The sequence below is a fragment of the Erpetoichthys calabaricus genome, chromosome 11 (genome assembly GCF_900747795.2).
Source record: "Erpetoichthys calabaricus chromosome 11, fErpCal1.3, whole genome shotgun sequence".
Classification (NCBI taxonomy): Eukaryota; Metazoa; Chordata; class Cladistia; order Polypteriformes; family Polypteridae; genus Erpetoichthys; species Erpetoichthys calabaricus.
Genome location: NC_041404.2, coordinates 115,366,078 through 115,387,126, shown reverse-complemented (window position 1 = coordinate 115,387,126; position 21,049 = coordinate 115,366,078). Strand labels below are relative to the sequence as shown.

The following is a 21,049-nucleotide window of genomic DNA, read 5'->3' as shown; positions in this document are numbered from 1 at the left end:
TTTATTAATAAGATAAATTACTGAAAGACACTCATTACTTTCTGTTTATTTTGCACAACTTGTTTTAGGATGCCTAACACTTGTTTTGTCTTGGAGTAATCTCCAAATCATAACAAAAATACTAGATTTTCCATTTCACACCGTTGTTATTAATAATGTAAGGAGCTATTGAATTATTTGTTTATAATCAGTTGAAAAATTATGCAAAGCTCTGAGAAATATTTTGGGCAGAATGTTGTGCAGCAGATGGTGCCAGAGAACCAAAGCCAAAAAGCAGAATTTCAGTGTCTGACCCGCATGATGTGTTACTGTTTTCTAGCACAATACAAGGTTTAGAAACTGTCATATTTCCCCTGACAAAAATGACAGTTGCTGCATTGTGAACAGTGCTTAGCAGGCTAACATGTTATTTGTCATTCTACTTGATCGCAATCTTCATGCACCACAGTAAACACCCAGATGAGAGAATTCACCAGACATAACGCACCAGTTTGGTAGTACAGTGCCATATGCACCAGTTTCACTATTTGTGTCAACGTCTAATGACCAATTCACATTGCCGTCACTATCGCTTGATTCAGCTAATACTTCAGTTTCAGTTTGTCCTAAAACTTGCTTTCCAGCTTCTCATTTATACGCTATTGTGTTTTGGTTGATGGCGCCACACTGCTCATGAATATTGATGAGTTACCTAAGAGTAGCAAACCACATTTTTTACACGTTATTTTATTTGCTAGATGGTAGCAGAATATCAAGTGGTATTCAGGCTTAACTCTCTACCATGGATTATTACAGCTAAATCCTAAGAGACATTTGGAGTTAACCATATTTACATAGAATCCCAAGCCTGAGAGCCAGATGATTAAGGAGTCTTTTAGCCACTGCTTTGATGCAGTGGCAATGATCTAGTGTTGTATTTTTCTCATCCATTTTTATTTGTATTTTTAGGTTGGTTCATGATCTCTTTTCCATTTTGTTTTTTTTCCTAGTTTTTTTAATTATTTGGATCTGAAACTATGGCATTTATGTTTTGTCAGTCAGTCAGTCATTCTCCAACCTGCTATATCCTAGCACAGGGTCACGGGGGGTCTGCAAATGTTTGGCTTTGCTGCTATTAAAGAATCTTTATATTATCTCTCTCTCTATATATTTGTTTGTTTTTGTGAACAGGGTTTCAGAAGGTTTCCCTCCCTTCTTAGTACTTGTTTTGAAGCATATCACAACATTTGACCTCTCATCATTCTTCATTTACTCTTCAAAGTGATTAAGGGTTTGTCAAAGCTATTGAACAGATAATTGTTTTGATCACTGAAAAATCTCCAGAGAGGGAAATGCATTTTTAAGAACTAATTAAGACTGTGAAAACATATGTAGTCATAAAGATCATATTAATTACTTTTTAAATTTTTTTTCTAGATATTTACAGTTGACACGAGTTATCGAGTTGGCCTTGAATTTACAACTCCAGTGGAAGAGGTTGAAAAGAATTTTAATTCAATTAAAGCGTAAGATAGCATTTTTTCTTTGGAAGTCAATTGCTTGCTGGATGTTTTTATTATATAAATACCATATAATCATGATTTAGTTTCTTCAGTTTTGTACAGTGAAAACAGCAATGAAAAAACTCAGCCATCTTATACCTTACTCTAGGTATTGCATTGCTTTACAAAAGCCATGTTAAATTCACTCTGATGAAAGCTAAAGATTGCTTGTTCACTCTTTTGTGGCAAAGACCTGTTGCAAAGCTCCTAGTATAAATAACAATGTGTTATTCCAAAGAGAATGGTCTTTTATAAGCTTTCACAAGCATTGGTTATTTCTTTATATACTCTGCAGAGATGTACAGTATTTTCATCCAAGCAAATGCTGTGTGGGAGGTGGGGGGCACTCTCTGTTCCCAAAACCAGACGATGAAAGCTTTGCCCAGATAGTCTTTTGTGACAAAAATTAAAGACACCAGAAAATGAATAAACATAAGGAGTATTAAGTACAAAGTAAGCAGATGAAAACAAACGTTTATTGATTCTGTGGGCCTACCTCAACAAGTTTTGAACCTTTACAGGGACTGACTTGTCCATAGGTATTAGCATTGTTAACAGGCACTCCAGTCTCCCCTCCTGTTCCTCTCTCTATAGCAGAACCTCTGGCCTCACATCCACTCAAAATTAAAGCTCTTGCCAGAATCACCTTCTGATTCTAAATTCACTAAAGCTTTGGCAGGAAGGAGCTTTTAAACTGCCAGGATCTCATTCTGGAGGACTATGTTTGTCCTTTGGAACTCCTGGAACTATTCTCCTAAAACTCTCCCTACAGGCCAAAAGTGTTCCTGTACTCTTGAGACTCAGAGAAAACTTAAGAAGACAGGCATCCACTAAGTAGGCTTGCCAGCATATTTATTGCAGATGAGTTCACTAACTGCATTTCCCTCCCATTTGTCACCTGTTGGAGGTCAACACTTAATAAATTTGACACTTCCAATTTCTTTGTATCTTTGTAGCTTAGAGTTGTTGTTTAAACATAAGAGCTATCGTCCCCAACAGAACTTCAGCTAGGCTCCTTCCACAACTGCACATGTTGTGTTTTCTGGATTTCATGTGTACAAGGGCCACATTTCCGTCAATCCACTATATTTTTTATAGTGCTGTTAATACAAGAATTACCAGAGCCTACGAAAAAACTCATAAATCCATCCCACCTTAAATCGCTTCACACCTCTCCATCAGCGTCTTTTGTCCTGTAAATGTGTTGATGAGCAGCAAGCAGCAAGCAGCCTGCTATCACATCCCCCACCTCCGCACAGTTTTCTCAGCTCAAGTCTGTTTACCTGCGTGTCAGTTGCTTGGAGTTGTATAGAGTGAGAAGTCAAGCAAAATGACACCTTTTATAAATACTATATCGTTATTTGGAACACATGCATTTCATGTGTGTTCCATGTCTACAACAATCTATGTACAGTAAACACGTTGTTAAAACAGAAACATTTTTCATGTTTTAATAATAATTGACAAAATGTAGACATGAAGTGTATAATGTGTTAAGCCTGAATTCCAAATATCAAATAAACACTTTCACAAAAGGTACAAATATAACAGAACAAGTGTGCTTCTATTCAAGAATATAACTGCAGAAAAGAACCCGTGTTAGGGTGCGACATTGACATGCGTTGGCTGTGACTGATTCGGTGGCACAACGGTATCAGCTGTTGACTGCTAATCAATACTTCATGGGTTCGATCCCGGATGAGTCCGTTTTGAGAAGTGAGCTGTTATTCTTACTATTTTAGAATAAAAACATACATTTGATTTCACTCTGTAACAGCCGGTGTAAATGTATGATACTTGTAAAGGTTAGCTTTGTTTTTTTTTTTAATTGTTTTATTCTCTCAGTCACGTTCATGATCCCACTCCCCCCCCCATCTGACACTGCTGTTTTCAGATAAAGATACACTATAACAGAGGTGAACTCAGATGATGACGATGGTTCTACATCGGAGCAAGAATGCACGTCGCACTTTTGCCGTCGCTGTACTTTGTATATGTACATGGGAAGCTCTGCAGTCTACTTGTGACTTTACGCTGTAGGATGTAAGTAAATAAATAAAGGTAAATAAGTAAATAACATTCCATCTGGCTCTTATATACAAAGTACAGTGACAGCAGCTTTACTAGAGAGCTTTACTAAACACTAGAGTGGAGAGTCTATAGCTGAAGATGGAAGCTGCCGTCACTGTACTTTGTATATAAGAGCCAGATTGAATGTTATTTACTTATTTACCTTTATTCATTTACTTATTTTCCTACAGCATAAAGTCACAAGTAGACTGCAGAGCTTCCCGTGTACATATACAAAATACTGCGATGGCAAAAGTGTGACGTGCATTCTTGCTCCAATGTAGAACCGTCGTCATCATCAGAGTTCACCTCTGTTATAGCGCATCTTTATGTGAAAACTGCAATATCGCAATATCATTTGGTGGGGGGGGTTATTGTGGATTGTGAATGCAACTGAGAGCATAAAACTGAATAAAAAAAAAAAAACAAACCCTAACCTTTACAAGTATCATACATTTACACTGGCTGTTACAGACTGAAATCAAATGTATGTTTTTGTTCTAAAATAGTAAGAATAGCAGCTCACTTCTCAAAATAGACTCGCCCAGGATCGAACCAATGACGTACTGATTATCAATCAACAGCTGATACTGTTGCACCACCGAATCAGTTGCAGCAAATGCATGTCAAAGTCGCAGCCTAATGCGGGTTCTTTTTCTGCAGTTATATTCTTGAATAGAAGCGCACTTGTTCTGTTATATTTGTACCTTTTGTGAAAGTGTTTATTTGATATTTGGAATTCAGGCTTAACACATTATACCCTTCATGTCTACATTTTGTCTATTATTACTAAAACATGAAAAACATTTCTGTTTTAACGATGTGTTAACTGTACATAGATTGTTGTAGACACGGAACACACATGAAATGCATGTGTTCCAAATAACGATGGAGTGGTGCGAACCAATTTAAGGTGGGACGGATCTACAAGTTTTTTCGTAGGCTCTGGTAATTCTAGTGTTAAAAACAGCACCAACACAAGGCCCCTCACAGGGCCTATAAAAGATAAGAATACAGTGTCAGATACAAAAGTGAACAGTACAAACGAAAGATTAAAACAATAAAAACATGAAATGCATCATGGAAAGTACAATGAGAACCGTGCATATTTATGTGATTTTAAACAGCAAATATGAGAACTGACTATACAAATCAATGTTGCTGGATCATAATATTAGAAAACACATGGAAGTAGTGATGGTTAAAATACAGGTCGAGTTTCATTTCAACAAAGTGTGTAGGACTGAAAAAAATAATTAGTTATAATGGGGATTTCATTATAACAGAATTGGAACATGGCATAGTGTTTTGGCATGTACTGTACAGAACAAAACTGACTGCAGAATGCTGAACTTGATGGCAACATCTATTTTCTTCTTATTAGCATCAATGGCAGCATAAAGTTCCAACTTTTTCTGTAAAGTATTTTGCTTTAGTTGCATGTTATTAGACTTCAAGAGCCGGGGGGTTTACCCTTTGGCGTCCAGAGCACTCACTGCTAAAGTTACATAAACGGCGTCCCCTCAGTGTTCATAATGTGCACAGTTTCAGATATCTTGGTCTGAAATGATGGATGTAGCTGTTCTCATTCTTGCTTAATCCAATTTAGGGTCATAAAGCCTGTACCAGTTGCATTAGGCAAAAGGTGGGAAACAACCCCTGACAGGACATCACAAAGTACAATCCTACACACAAATAAACTCATAGTGGGCTAATTTGGAATCACCATCTTCAGGGGTGTGGGAGAAAAGCCACATGAGTACAGAGAGAACATGCAAGTGTAGAGGATGTGAGCTTAAAAACACTGGCACTGTGAAGCTGCAACAACACCCAATGTGCCACCTTTTCATCTTGTCTAAAATAAAGTTAACTTAAAAAGTAATCCGTAGAGAAAGAAAATAGTAACACTCATGACGATAAAATAATTCCTTTTTAATAATGCCTTTGCTGTTTTTTGAGTGCCTTAAGTTTTGAGTTTTGCCACACCTGTCCTTGTTGAATAAACTATTTTTAAAATCTCATCATTTCTTTAATGCGTCATACCACACATTAAGGTTAGTTGGTAGAAAACAATTTATGAGAAGTAACACGGGACAATAATTCAGCAGTAAAGTGACGGTGAATGTGCATATAAATCCATTTACATCTAATAAACAATTTGAATAATACATAACAACAATTAACACTGGTTATTTAGATGTACACTGACTGCTGACTATTAACTTATTAGGAACTTCGTTGTTCATGCTATGTATAATCTTTGTCATTCATTTCCCGGTTTATCTTATTAAAACTGTGACCTCAAGGTAAAGCTTGTGTGACAGATAGGGGGCGCTGTCTCTCCCTTGAACCCTCGGATCAAACGCCAGACACCAGATAAAAGTCCAATAATAATTTTTATTCGGACTATAATGTGCACAAGGCGCCCTCCATTCCACTATACTCATAAATACACCAATACACAATAAACAATCAATCCTCCACTCTCCCAGATGCGTTGCCACTCTTCCACCCAGCTCAGCTCAACTCTGGGATCTCCCACAGTCCTTTACATAGTTCATGACCCGGAAGTGCTTCTAAGCCCTCAGTCCATGTGATTATCCAGCACTTTCGGGTCAAACAAAAACACCTTTTCTTCATCAGCCCGGAAGCACTTTATTTCTTCCAACCATGTGACTGGGATTTGCTTCTGGGCTGTATGGAAAATAAACGTCTCTGTGTCTCCCTGCAGCGTCCCCTGGCGGCCCCGACATTATCCAGCAGGGCTGTGTATTAAAACTCCATAGTCCATGATGCCCTGCTGGAATTCGGGGCATCTCCACGTTGCAAGGAGGGCTCCATCTAGCGGCCTGGGGGCATTGGCTGGGATGAATGGCCAGCCATATCCCACACTTGGTAAAAAGAGAGATTTAACTCTTAAGAATATCTTTGAGCCCACAGATTCTGGCCCATTTAGTTAAACAAGTAAACTCTCTTCTTTGACATTTTGACAAGCCTGACCTCGACTACACTTTGTCCTCTATGTCAGAATTCATTTTAAATTGTCCTTATAAGTGGCCATTTGTCAGCATTTGTGTCCTTTAGTATTCTTTGAGGAGGTTGCAACTGAAGGAGTGGTCCCCATCAATCCCCATGACGTCTACGGTGGAGTTACAGACCCTCTCAGGTTGAGATATCTGGAGTTCTCAGTCCTCTCCTCTGTGGTGTAATCTGTGACCCCTGAGCATTTGGTTTAAAAAAACAGCTCAAACAGTGTCAATATATAAAAAATGAATAGAAATTAATATTGATATTTTAAATATTTCTACACAGCGATTTTAGTTAAAAAATCCCCATTCATGGGAATGATACTTTCTAATAGAGGAAAATCATAAGGAATGTTTTATGCAAAATGTCTTTTTTTTCCAGAGCTTTAAATACTGCCACCCAAGCAAGCGTTCATGTGGTAGATATATTTCCCAAGGATCAAACACAAAGGTAACTTGAAATCAGGCTTTTCTTCACTTTCAGGTATATTTCCTCATGTACAAATTCTGCAGATACTGTTTCTTTATTCATACAGATATTCTGTTTTCTTGTCAATCTTTCTCTTAAACAGTACTATCCATTGCAAACATTATATCAAGTATAGCAATGAGTCCAAAATAAATAGCAGTTCTAATTAGCAAGCCTAGGCATAAAACTGATATGGAAACAAACATTTGAGATTATCTTTCAGTGTTCTGTGTGTTTTAAAAAATATAGTTCAGATGGCATAGGATCTCGAAGAATAAAAAGGTATGACTTCTGGAAAGATCTTTAATATCAAGTAGTGCAGAAAAATGCAAAAACAGGAGTTAAAATAGGCAGCACAGCAATACCAGCTCATCTGTACAATTAGAAGACAGGCCCAGATTTTGGAGTAGGTAACGTGAAATTAGTAATAGAGTATGTTGGTTTAAGATGATTGTGAACTGTACAGAAAAACTGAAGAAAATACAGCTGCATATTCTGCATAACTGTTCTATCAACAGTTACTTGTAAAATTTGAAATGAATAAACTTCTTAGAATGTTACATAAAAGAAAGCCTCAATTTCTAAAGACGATTTCTAATAATGACACACATTCACAAAGCAGATGTATTGAAATTAGAATGAACTTGTAGTGAGCACTTAATTTTTACCAAGCAATAAAACACAAATTTTAAATCTTTCAGAAGAACTTATACCATAAAAATTATTGTTGTAACATTCTTAAGGTTTTGGTTTGGTGATGCCTTTCTAATGGTATAAAGACAACAGGAGTGGAATTATAGCAAGTCTGTTCACATAGTGTCTTTTGTCATAAGAATACAAATATTTATATATATATTTATTATTCAACTAACCATTACCTGTTAAATATGTAAATCAGTATTTTCATATTTTTGATTGTATCCCAAACTGAATATATTAGAAGATAGATAGATAGATAGATAGATAGATAGATAGATAGATAGATAGATAGATAGATAGATAGATAGATAGATAGAAATTTGGCTTTTTACACAAGCTCAAAAAATAAATGAAGTACTTAATTAATAATTAATATATTATTACAACCTGTCTCTCTAAAGCAGGGGTCCCCATCTCCGGTCCTGGAGAGCATTAGTGGCTGCAGATTTTCATTCTAACACTTTTCTTAATTAGTGCACTGTTTTTGCTGCTTTTAGCTTTTAGAGGAAGAAATACAGAAATGTTTTAACAAACAGCAATAACAACCATCCTCAAACATGCACAAGAATTACACACACACAAAAAACGCCTGACTCGGCTAAAGAAAAGTGAGCACTCAATTTATTAAACAGTAAATCCTTTAGCATGTTTTATACAGTTTTCTACTAATCAAACTAAATCAGTTTTCACATGCTATAGCTACAGTAAATGTGCTTATTTAATTACTGGCTGCACTGTTTTGCACTTATTATCATTTTTTTCTTATTTATTTCAGAAATAAAATCCAGTCTGTTATGGAAGCATACTTTGTTTATCTTAATGGAACAGCTATCAGCCCAAACAATGTCATCTCGTAAGTATAAAAAGTTTGCATGCATTCAATGAGGGTACAGAAGAGCAACTGGGCTGAGCGTGCACATTATTGTTTTTTAACTATGACTGCAGCGTAAGGTCAAATTGTCAGTTCTTGAAATGCACCTAAGAAGCAAGGTACAGTTGGGACAAGCTGAGGCATATTGAGTTACTTCTTGCCATGTCTTGCCTTATTGCTTCATCACATCGCTTTGGGTCCTTATTCTTTTTCACAATACTTGCAGGTTCAAAAACAACTGCGATATGGTGAAAAAAACAGCATGATATCTTGTGCAGGCTTAGTGTGAGGAATGTTTTTTTTTGTTTTTAAGAGGTTGATTGCTTTTCCACTACTGTACACTACAAACATTTATTTTCAGTTTTGTTTTTAAATTGCATTATTCATAAATTATATTTTCTTTATTTTTTAAATGTATTGTGTCCTTCTAAGCAGCAACATTCCCTGTGCTTGTGGTTTTTCTCCTAGGGTCATTTAAAAAGAGATTCTGTAATGGATGATGATTTATAGAGAAAACCAGAATCATATACAATTATCTGTTTAGTTTTAAATATTATATGTGTGTGCATCTGTAATGGACTGGTATGCCCTCCAGGAGAGCTTCCTGCTCTGGACTCCATGGTTTCAGCATAGGCTCAGCATATTTTAAGGTGGTTCATCCTTCTGTGCTGTAGGAATATGTACAGAAGTAGGTTTTAGCAGGCATGTAGTGGTAAAATACACCAGAACATTGATAAAGTCTAGATTGGATCATAAAGTTAATTCATGACATATTTATATGTTGTAACAAATTCATCAAATTCTCTACAAAAATATATTTAGGCATTAATTATGAACAATCCCTATGCACATGAATTATGGACCTGAACTTCAGAACAGATAATTCACCTAAATCTAAACATTTTTGAGCCAAGCCAGTGCTTGGGTGGGAGACCATCTAGGAAAATCTTAGGTTGCTGCTGGAAGTGAGGCCATTGGGTGCATTTGCCCAATGGTCTGTGTTGGAATCCTACTGCTCCTGTACAGTAATGGTGACACTGTGTTTTCTCAGTGTCCTGGCTACATTAAAGCAACAACAATAACAACATTTATTTATATAGCATGTTTTCATACAAATGATTTAGCTCAAAGTGCTTTACAAGATGAAGAAAGAAAAGTTTATAAAAATAAGAAATATATAAAGATTAGGCAATACTAAGTAACAAAGAATAAAGTAAGGTCCGATGGCCAGGAGGACAGAAAAAAACAAACAAAAAAAAAACTCCTCAGGGCTGGAGAAAAAAAACCAACAAAATCTGCAAGGGTTCCATGGCCACGAGACCGCCCAGCCCCCACTAGGCATTCTAAATGATCACAATCAATCCTCATAGCTTTCAGGCTTCATATGGAAAAATTAGACAATGATGGCCATGTGGACAACTAGCCTTCAATCCATCAAAGTAGGAACTACATGGTGTCTTGCTTAGTAGGTGGTTAGTATGGATTGTGGAGCCATGATAAAAACGATAATTAGATGTATATACAGAATATCAGGATTACACTAAAATGTAGCTATGAGAAAGCCATGTTAAAGTAATAGCTTTTAGCAGTTTGTTTTAAAGTGCTCCACTGTATTAGCCTGGCTAATTTCTATTGGTAAACTGTTCCAGATTTTAGGTGCATAACAGCAAAAGGCTAGCTCACCACATCTTTTAAGTTTAGCTCTTGGAATAATAAGCAGACACTCATTTCAAGATCTAAGGTTAGGATTTAGAGTGTAAGGTGGAAGACATTCTGAAATATAGGACAGAGCGAGATTATTTAAGGCTTTGTAAAACTGTAGTGGGGCTACATAATAGTAATAGTGTTGTCAGTGTTAGTCTGAGTGCGTCTTGTTTCCATCGTCCCGTTTGCTGTTTATGTGTGTGTCAGTGAATGTCGTCCCTGTAAAGGGGGACGGATGATGGAAAGAAACCGCAGCCCCAAATTGGAAAACACCTGTTAACTATCAATCAATTACATCCAACACAGGACTATTTAAGCAATCAGGAGGAAACAAGGTGAAGGAGGAGAAAGAAGGAGACCATTTTTCACCACCACGAAGCAACTTACTTGCTGTTTTCCACATCACGCTTTTGCACTAGTTTGCTTTCATTCCGCCGGACTGTCTTCCATCCCTCATCACCAGAGACCTCGGGGTCGGATTACATCATCCACCACATGCCGAGGATTCACGGTGAGGTTGCTCCATTTGCCGGGAAATTCAAACAAATCACTTATCTCTCGTACAGTCATCCGTAATCAGGACAGTTTTTATACCCGGACTCTAATTCACAATCATCAGCATTTCCGTATCCATTTATTTGTATTCGTGTTTTGTGTTGTTATATGTTACTGGGACAAGGGAGGGTTTTATTATTATATATATATATATATATGGTGTTGGCACTTTATTAGTTTGGTCATGGACATCCATAGTTATATATATGTATTGTTCGTATGGAATTTGTATTTTTGTTATTTCATTTAATATAATTAATCATTTTAATTTTACATATCTGCTTTTGTATGCCTATGTTTAATCCGTCGATTGGGGGAAAAAATTGTATGTGTTAGAGGTACGGCTTAATATTTAGATTCAACCTCAGTAATTTATCCAGGCCACAGGTCTTGGAGGTGTAGCTGCCAGCTGGGTAAGGGTTACAAACCATAAGCAGTATTTTAAAGTCAATTCAAAATGGCACGGGTAACCAATGTAGCGACATCAAAACTGTAGAGATATGCTCAGATTTTCTTTTCCTAGTTAAGATTCTGGCAGCTGCATTCTGCACGAGTTGCAACTGATTAAAGACTTTTTTGGTAGTCCTGAGAGAAGTGTGTTACAGTAATCTGGTCAACTAAAAACAAAAGTGTGAAATCATTTTTCAGCATCTTGCAAAGTTAAAAGGGATCTAACTTTTGCTATATTTCTTAAGTGAAAAAATTCTGTCCTAGTAATCTGATTAATATGTTATTTAAAATTCTGGTTACAGTCAATAATTACCCCTAAATTCTTTACTTCTGTCTTGACTTTTAAGCCTAATGGATCAAGTTTATTTCTAATACCCTCACTGTATCCATTTTTGCCAATCACTAAGATTTCTGTTTTCTCCTTATTTAGTTTCTGAAAATTATTTCTCGTCCATTCAGAAACACAAGTAAGACATTGGGTCAGTGAACCAAGAGAGTCGGGGTCATCAGGCACTATTGATAAATAAAGTTGTGTGTCATCAGCATATCTGTGGTAGCTCACCTTGTGTTTTGAGATAATCTGACCCAATGGAAGCATGTAGATCAAAAAGAGCAGTGGACCCAGGATAGACCCTTGTGGAAGACCATATACAGTGGTGTGAAAAACTATTTGCCCCCTTCCTGATTTCTTATTCTTTTGCATGTTTGTCACACAAAATGTTTCTGATCATCAAACACATTTAACCATTAGTCAAATATAACACAAGTAAACACAAAATGCAGTTTTTAAATGATGGTGTTTATTATTTAGGGAGAAAAAAAATCCAAACCTACATGGCCCTGTGTGAAAAAGTAATTGCCCCCTTGTTAAAAAATAACCTAACTGTGGTGTATCACACCTGAGTTCAATTTCCGTAGCCACCCCCAGGCCTGATTACTGCCACACCTGTTTCAATCAAGAAATCACTTAAATAGGAGCTGCCTGACACAGAGAAGTAGACCAAAAGCACCTCAAAAGCTAGACATCATGCCAAGATCCAAAGAAATTCAGGAACAAATGAGAACAGAAGTAATTGAGATCTATCAGTCTGGTAAAGGTTATAAAGCCATTTCTAAAGCTTTGGGACTCCAGCGAACCACAGTGAGAGCCATTATTCACAAATGGTAAAAACATGGAACAGTGGTGAACCTACCCAGGAGTGGCTGGCCGACCAAAATTACCCCAAGAGCGCAGAGACGACTCATCAGAGAGGTCACAAAAGACACCAGGACAACGTCTAAAGACCTGCAGGCCTCACTTGCCTCAATTAAGGTCAGTGTTCACGACTCCACCATAAGAAAGAGACTGGGCAAAAACGGCCTGCATGGCAGATTTCCAAGACGCAAACCACTGTTAAGCAAAAAGAACATTAGGGCTCGTCTCAATTTTGCTAAGAAACATCTCAATGATTGCCAAGACTTTTGGGAAAATACCTTGTGGACTGATGAGTCAAAAGTTGAACTTTTTGGAAGGCAAATGTCCCGTTACATCTGGCGTAAAAGGAACACAGCATTTCAGAAAAAGAACATCATACCAACAGTAAAATGTGGTGGTGGTAGTGTGATGGTCTGGGGTTGTTTTGCTGCTTCAGGACCTGGAAGGCTTGCTGTGATAGATGGAACCATGAATTCTACTGTCTACCAAAAAATCCTGAAGGAGAATGTCCGGCCATCTGTTCGTCAACTCAAGCTGAAGCCATCTTGGGTGCTGCAACAGGACAATGACCCAAAACACACCAGCAAATCCACCTCTGAATGGCTGAAGAAAAACAAAATGAAGACTTTGGAGTGGCCTAGTCAAAGTCCTGACCTGAATCCAATTGAGATGCTATGGCATGGCCTTAAAAAGGCGGTTCATGCTAGAAAACCCTCAAATAAAGCTGAATTACAACAATTTTGCAAAGATGAGTGGGCCAAAATTCCTCCAGAGCGCTGTAAAAGACTCATTGCAAGTTATCGCAAACGCTTGATTGCAGTTATTGCTGCTAAGGGTGGCCCAACCAGTTATTAGGTTCAGGGGGCAATTACTTTTTCACACAGGGCCATGTAGGTTTGGATTTTTTTCCCCCCTAAATAATAAAAACCACCATTTACAAACTGCATTTTGTGTTTACTTGTGTTATATTTGACTAATGGTTAAATGTGTTTGATGATCAGAAACATTTTGTGTGACAAACATGCAAAAGAATAAGAAATCAGGAAGGGGGCAAATAGTTTTTCACACCACTGTAGAATATCATTTGACAAGCGTATTGCCTCAACTAACAAAGAATTTTCTGCCTGTTAAGTAAGACTCAAACCAATTTAAGACACTGCCAGAGAGGCCCACCCACTGACTGAGGCAATTTATAAGAATATTGTGATCAATGGTATGAAATGCTGCACTCAGACCTAAGAGGATGAGAACGGATTAACTAGCACAGGTCATTTACTACTTTAACTAGCACAGGTTCTGTACTGTGATTTGTTCTAAAATCTGACTGAAACTTGTCAAGAATAGAATGTTTATTCAAGTGATCATTTAGCTGCATAATGACTGCCTTTTCTCTGATTTTACTTAAGAAAGGCAGGTTAAAAGTGGGTCTAAAATTGTCAAAAACAGAGGAGTCAAGATTATTTTTCTTGAGCAGGGTTTTAACAACAGTAATCTTAAGAAAGCCTGGGAAGACCCCCATATCTAATGATGAGTACTGTACTATCAATTAGGACACTGGATTTTTGTAAAAACTTGTTCGTATTGGGTCAAGCACGCAGGTGGAGGATTTCAGTTGGGAAATTATTCTATATAGATCAGGAAAATCTTTCCTGGTGAAAGAATTTAATTCACTTAAAATGGAATACCGGGATTTAATAGGATTGATATTTGGGGGATGTACTATATTATTTCTAATATCATTCATTTTGTGATTAAAAATATAGCAAAAGCCTCACAAGTTTCACTGGAAGTTTTTTGGAGGCATTCCATTGAGTGACCTGTTTTTAGCAAATGATCAATCACAGAGAATAAAACTCTCGAATTACTAGCATTGTTATTTATAATTTTAGAGAAGTAGCACCACCTCTCAAGACAGACAATGTTGTTGTATTCTGTTATTTTAGCCTTCAGTGTTTCATAGTGGACATTCAGTTTAGTTTTCATCCATTTACACTCAGCTCTCTGGCATATTTTCTTTTAATCAGACACTCTTTGGGTCTTCCATGGTGTAACAGTGCTGGAGGATTTTTTAACTGTCTTATCAGGAGCGACTATGTCAGTGGCATTTCTCACGTTAGCATTAAAATTTTCCACCTTACTATTTACATTATTATCACTATTGTAGTAAACACTACAAATGGACTGGTTGCTTAAAATGTTGGGGTGCATTCAGCCACCCTTTCCACAACAGCAGTGGGGGGAAGGGGTTGGTGAGCAAAGTGTATATAATACGCTACCATGGCTGTTCATTTGTCTGTCCAGTATTTTAAATCACTTGTAGCTCGCAAACCGTTTGACCTATTGATCTGAAATTTGGTACTCATATACTACGTGACGTCTGCTATCCAATTTCGGGGCGATGATTGACCTCCACGGTTTTTCCTCTTTTTACTTTTATTTTATTTTATTGTAGAATAAACTCTCTGCAGTGACCAGCAGGCATACCAGTGCCATTCTCATTCCCTACCACCTTCACTGTCACTTCCCCTACCTCTTCATATCTTAAATCATTCTTGAGGCAGATTGAAGACTTAAGTGCCAGCTTAAGTGAAAAATTAAAGAAATACAAACATTGACTTAATCAGTTTTAACACGAAAAGATGCAGACAAAAGAAAAGAAGCGGGCCGCTAGGCTGGAGAAAAGAAGAGCTGCTCAGGAAGCAGCAAGCACATCAACCTCTGAGCAAACGTTTCTTAAACATGAACATAATTTCTTTACTAGACATATATTTTGAAAAAAGAATAATGTCTTTCCATTTCTTTGGTACATGGAACTTGTGTATTGAGTAAATCATGGTGGTTATGGTCATAAAATTAGCATAATGTACAGGGCATAAATGAGGAATAATTGCATAACAACTTAAAGTAGTCTGCTTGCGCACAAACAAAGGACTTGATCTTTGCACATGGTGGGCATATTTATATTGCAAATCCTTCACTTCTATAATTTCAATCAACCTCTTAACAGGATGATGCTAATATATCGCATAACTGTGTAAAAAGGTATATATTCACAAGCATACAGATGTACATAGTTTATTTTGATCTAATGTAATAATGATAAATATGTATTACCTAAATTAATTATTGATTAATACAGACGAGTCAGCTTTTATCTTCTTTACCACATTTTATTCAAAGCACTGCACTTTGCCCCATCACCATATGTAAACAGACATACTGGTACAGCAGGAGCACAAACAAGTTGCAAAAAACTCACAATCATCATTAAATGTTTCTTTAAAAACAGGATCCTTCAGAGCGATCAGGCTGCCTTTATTGAACTTGGCCAATATGGACTCTGGTACATTGTAAGTATTGATTTTTTCATTTGTACTCATTTGTAATTTTGTAATGCAGTTCTGTTCTTCTTATGATTGACGTAAGATCATGGCTTGGCCAGAAATTTTGGTTCAGCTTAATTCATTCAATCCTAGCAGAATATGATTTTTAATAATATTTTATATATAATAATATTTGAATAATATTTTATATATATATATTTGCTGTGTATGTATTTGTATTAGTTAAAGATCTGAACATAGTTCTGTTCATTCTGAACATTTTTCTCAACTAGATAGATTTGATTTTTTACACAAGCTCAATAAATAAATGAAGCAATTAATTAATAATTAATATATTATATCAAACAATTAGTCTCTCTAAAGTATACACCAGAATAATAATAAAAATAATAATAATAATAATAATAATAATAATAATAATAATAATTCATTACATTTATATAGCGCTTTTCTCAGTACTCAAAGCGCTATCCACACAGGGAGGGACCAGGAAGACGAAAATGAAAGAAAAGTAAAACTAAAAAGGACAAACCTGCAAGAATTGACTATAAAAACAAAACAGTATGCTTAGCACAAGCAGGTTTTGCAAACTAATCAGATTATTGTCTGTGGAGTGGTCTCATATTTGAAACTAGCAATCCTTTCAATCCATTTCATCTCTTTTAATGATTTCCTCCTCTAGGTGGCACTGTTTACCAAAGTGCATGTTATGCTCTACTTTTCATACTTTAAAAAAGAAGTCTTAATGCTGCTACTTTCGCTGTAAGCATTCTTATCTAGTGCTTTACAAAACACAAATATGAACTTAAGGCTCTGTTTTAAAGGTTCTTTACACAAACGCTTCTTACTTAATTTTATATGTATGCAGTGCCTCGTTAATGTAAAAATGAAAACATTTCTGTTTCGGGTAGATATTTGTGAAAACTGCTTATAGTGAAATATGATGAGCATAACAAAATGCGTGAATTCTTTAAACTCCTAGCACAATTGGTTAAGCTACTTACAAGTCCTCCACCAGACACAAATCAAAGGCCCTCTTCCAGAAACTTGAGTAGACTTTATGGTGCATTCACAAACATTGTTTAGCTAACTTAATGCTTAATACTTTTGATAAAAACATAATTCGCAACATAAATTAGTTTTCTTTTTTAATTTGCAGAGTGTACTAGGGACAACAGCTCCACCAGAAAACCAGATATACTTTTTTGTGATTGCTGGCTTGGTGGTGTTTTGCATCGTCATTTTTTCAATCATGGTAACTGCCCTGGTTTGCACCCGAAAAAGGTAAGAGAAACTGCTCATTTACAGGACACTTTTATAAAGAATCAAAAGCTGGAGAGTGTGCCAGGCTGAGCCATGGAGGTACTTTAGTTTAAATCTCTGTACAGAACTGCTAGAATGAAGTCTAATTTTGTGACACAGAAAATGAAGCATGGTGTTCAACAAATGCAGAGCAGAAGTATAGGGTTATTGGCTCCTGTTGAACAAGAATAATATAAAGCTAGTCCTCCATATCACCAACAAAGCTCATGAGCTGGGTTATGAGGGCTAATTTAGCAACCCTTGTGATTAAGTGTCTCTTATTACAGTGTGCATTCCCTGTAATTAGTCATTAATACCTGCAGAAGTACTGTATGTATTATCAGTTACTTGCTGAGTGAATTGAGTAGCAAATTCTTAGCCAGTCATCCATCATAGCGTGGAATCAGTTCAGCCATCTTTCTATAGTCACCATTGTTCATAGATCCACACATTTAGCATGACATCTAAATGGGAGCTCATGAACCGCAAAGAATTTTGTCTCCTGACCTTTACTTTAGCAAGCTACTTATAAAGAGGTCCAGGTCTAGCCTTTTACCTGCCCTAGATGAATTGTACCCCCCATTGCCAATCATATGATCCTTTCTGTGACATAAGTTTCATAAATGTTGAATTATTGCTAATTTACTCTTTTTTATAGTATTAACTAGACAGCATCTTGTTTGTAACCTTTTAAATTGATTATGAATCTATTTATACTGTATATTCACATTCATTCCTGAATTTTATATGGATTAAAGGTATTGAATGTATTTATTTTAGTGCAAAGTTATGGAAATCTGAGCCAAACCACATAAAGTTACTTGTTAAAAGCAGTGATGTACTGCCTACTCCAATGAACCTTTACATATGGGGTAAAACAGACTGTACAGTCTACCCACTGTGTATCAAGCGAGGCACCTTGGAACACATTCTAAACAGCGTCCCCAAAGCACTTTGTAAGGGTCATTGCAGATGGTGGCACGACTAAGTATTGAAGGCCATTACCAAAACTGTCAGTACAATGATTACTGTAGCCAAGCATTCCCACCCCTCTAAACAGACGATTGTATCAGAGCGGGCAAAAACTACAGGAAAACATTTGTAGGCACCTAGGCCTCAGGAAGGATTGGCAGTTGCTAGGTGGACCTTAAATGGCAGCTGAAGTTCCAGGGCAACATTGTTGTCGCTAACTTGCAATGGGCCAATGTTATCTTGTCTGTGGCTAACAAGAATGTGGAGATGTTAGAGCAGACAGTCTTATGGAAATAACATCTGGAAATACAGTAGCTTTTGAGAGGAAGCTTACCAAATATGCAGAACTGGTCAAGCAATTTAAACAAGCGGGATGGAGAACCAGGTACCTCCCAGTGGAGGATGGCTGCAGGGGCTTTGTAGACCACTCCTTAATCAAGGCCCTCAATTTTCTGAGCATAGTAGATGGGAGTTATAGTACCATTTGCAAAACCGCCAAAGTGGTTTTTTTGTTAATCTGTTCCCACTTCATTATGGGGTTCATGTACTTAATCAACCTTCTTCTTATAGCTAGGTCCTGCATCTCATCCTCAGTAAACCTTTTTCCTTCAGATCTTCTTTTACTTTATCCATGCACCTGCACTTTTGTCTCCCTTGCTTCTTCTTCTCCTGTACTTCCATTCCTGTCATCTCTTTTGCCCACATTCTCATTGTCTCTCCTCATCACATGTCCATACCACTTAAACCTACCTGTACTTTTGTCGATATCTCTCCCTGTCTCATTCTCATTGTCTCATTTCTTATTCTGTCCTTTTTTGTAACTCCATGCATCCATCTCAACATCCTTATTTCTGCCAAATCTAACTTCTCCTGTGCTCCCTTTAGTGCCCATGTCTCAACTGCATACATCATTTCTGGTCTTACCACTGTCTTAAAAACCTTACCTTTAAACTTCGCCTTAATTCTTTGATCACAAAATACTGCTGATACATTCTTCCATTTTTTGTATAAACACTGCAGTCTATGGGTTATGTCTGCATCTAACTGTCCATCTTGGGCTACCACTGATTCTAGTTATTAAAATGTATCCTCTTTTTAATAGCTCTCCCTGACTTTCATATCCTTATCATCATTAAACCTCATATATTCTGTCTTCCTACTGTTTATCTTTGATCTTCTATCTTCCAAAGTCATTCTCCATTTTTTCAGCTTCCTCTTTTCTGGGGTGACACAACTCAGTGTCATCAGCAAAAACCTGCACCAGAGGGATTGGTCTTTTATTTCATTACTCAGTAAATCCATAACCTGATCAAAGAGGTACAGACTTAAAGAAGATATCTGGTGCAGACCTACTCTAACTGGGATCTAATTTGTTTCACAACACTGCTTTTAATTCGAATCCTCACTCCTTCATACATATCCTGGACAACGCTGCCATACTTCTCTGGTACTCCTTTGTCTCTCTCATGCACCTCCAGACCTGTTGATGTGGCATTCGATCGTAAGCCTTCTCCAAATCAAAACACACCATATGCAAACCTTTTGACTTTTCTTGATGCTTCTCTATGTGCTGTCTCAATGCAAATACTGCATCAGTTGTTTCTCTCCCTGATATAAAACCAAACAGATCCCCCTTCATGATGGTCTCTTCCATAAGCCTTTCCCAAATTTTCATTGCATGCGACATCAGCTTTATCCCTCTATAGTTTCAACAATTTGGAATATCGCCCTTCTCCTCATAAATGGATACAATCACACTGTTCCTCCACTCTTCTGGTATTCTCTCCTGTTCATAGATCTTCTGCATTAGATCCCACAACACATCTACTCCCTCTTCTCCTAAACTCTTCCACACTTCTGCTGGTATGACCTGGGTTAGGGTGAATGATGTTGAAAGACCTGAAATGCCTGATGATTCCAGGAATATAACTGATGATGTGTCCAGTAGCATCAGTAGATGTATTCGAATAGCCACTTCACGTCTCTGCCGCTTGTGTGTGTGATTTCACTTTCACCAAGCAACATATCTTTTAATTCTCGCAGATAGGCCTCTTCATTGGGAAGAAACACTACTTTTCCCCGATGGCAACACGAATTAGACGATCTACAAGTCTCCGACTTAAAGTTTAAAGCCAAACAATATCTACATGCTTCTGTCATATGACCTATGTTCATATATTTGATCTCTTTTTGTTGTTACGTTATTTCACCGAGTAATAATTTCCATTTGTTAGCACTAATGCAATCTTTACTATCAGTTTTGAGACTTTTGAATTTTAGTACTCTCATAATCTCTAACCTGTTCTGCATTTATGTTTCATGTTGCGTTAGAGGTATTCGTTGCATTATACGTTTTCATATTTTTTGGCTTTGAAATTAACACGCAAATACTTTTTAAACTTACACTTTTACTGTAACACTTCAGTAAAAACAATATTTAGAATTACCTTTTTGTCAATATCACAACGAATTTTGATTCCGTGTTTGGGAATGTGCTGAGAGCACATGAACTGTGTCTGACAATAGCATTCACACGAATGAGAAATGATTGTACTGTGTGGATGGTTGTAAATGTTTGAGAGGAGGGCAGCACTTCTCAAAATCTCTTTGCATAAATTATCTCTCGCGGGACTTGAAATTATCTGTCGTGGGACTTAAAGTTATCTCCAAGATTGTCTCGTCACAGGATTTCCTTTTATAATAGAAAGATATGCATACACACAAATATAATAATATATACATGAAACAATATAATATAAAAATAAATAGATAATTTTCTGGATAGGAGTTTCATTTTGTACAGAGAATACCAGTTTAACAAAGTAAATAATAAGTTTAATTAAGGTTCTTT

At 36.8% G+C, this 21,049-nt stretch overlaps 1 protein-coding gene across 1 annotated transcript in view; it reads left to right on the top strand.

The window, feature by feature from the left end:
* The window catches only part of cdhr2 (cadherin related family member 2), a 170,653-nt gene that overhangs the window by 140,334 nt on the left and 9,270 nt on the right, over positions 1-21,049 (top strand). Inside the window, exons 24-28 of the mRNA XM_051934136.1 lie at positions 1,417-1,505; positions 7,020-7,088; positions 8,581-8,658; positions 15,870-15,930; positions 17,084-17,208. Of these exons, the coding sequence (XP_051790096.1) occupies positions 1,417-1,505; positions 7,020-7,088; positions 8,581-8,658; positions 15,870-15,930; positions 17,084-17,208 (422 nt within the window). The remainder of the gene's footprint in view (positions 1-1,416; positions 1,506-7,019; positions 7,089-8,580; positions 8,659-15,869; positions 15,931-17,083; positions 17,209-21,049) is intronic.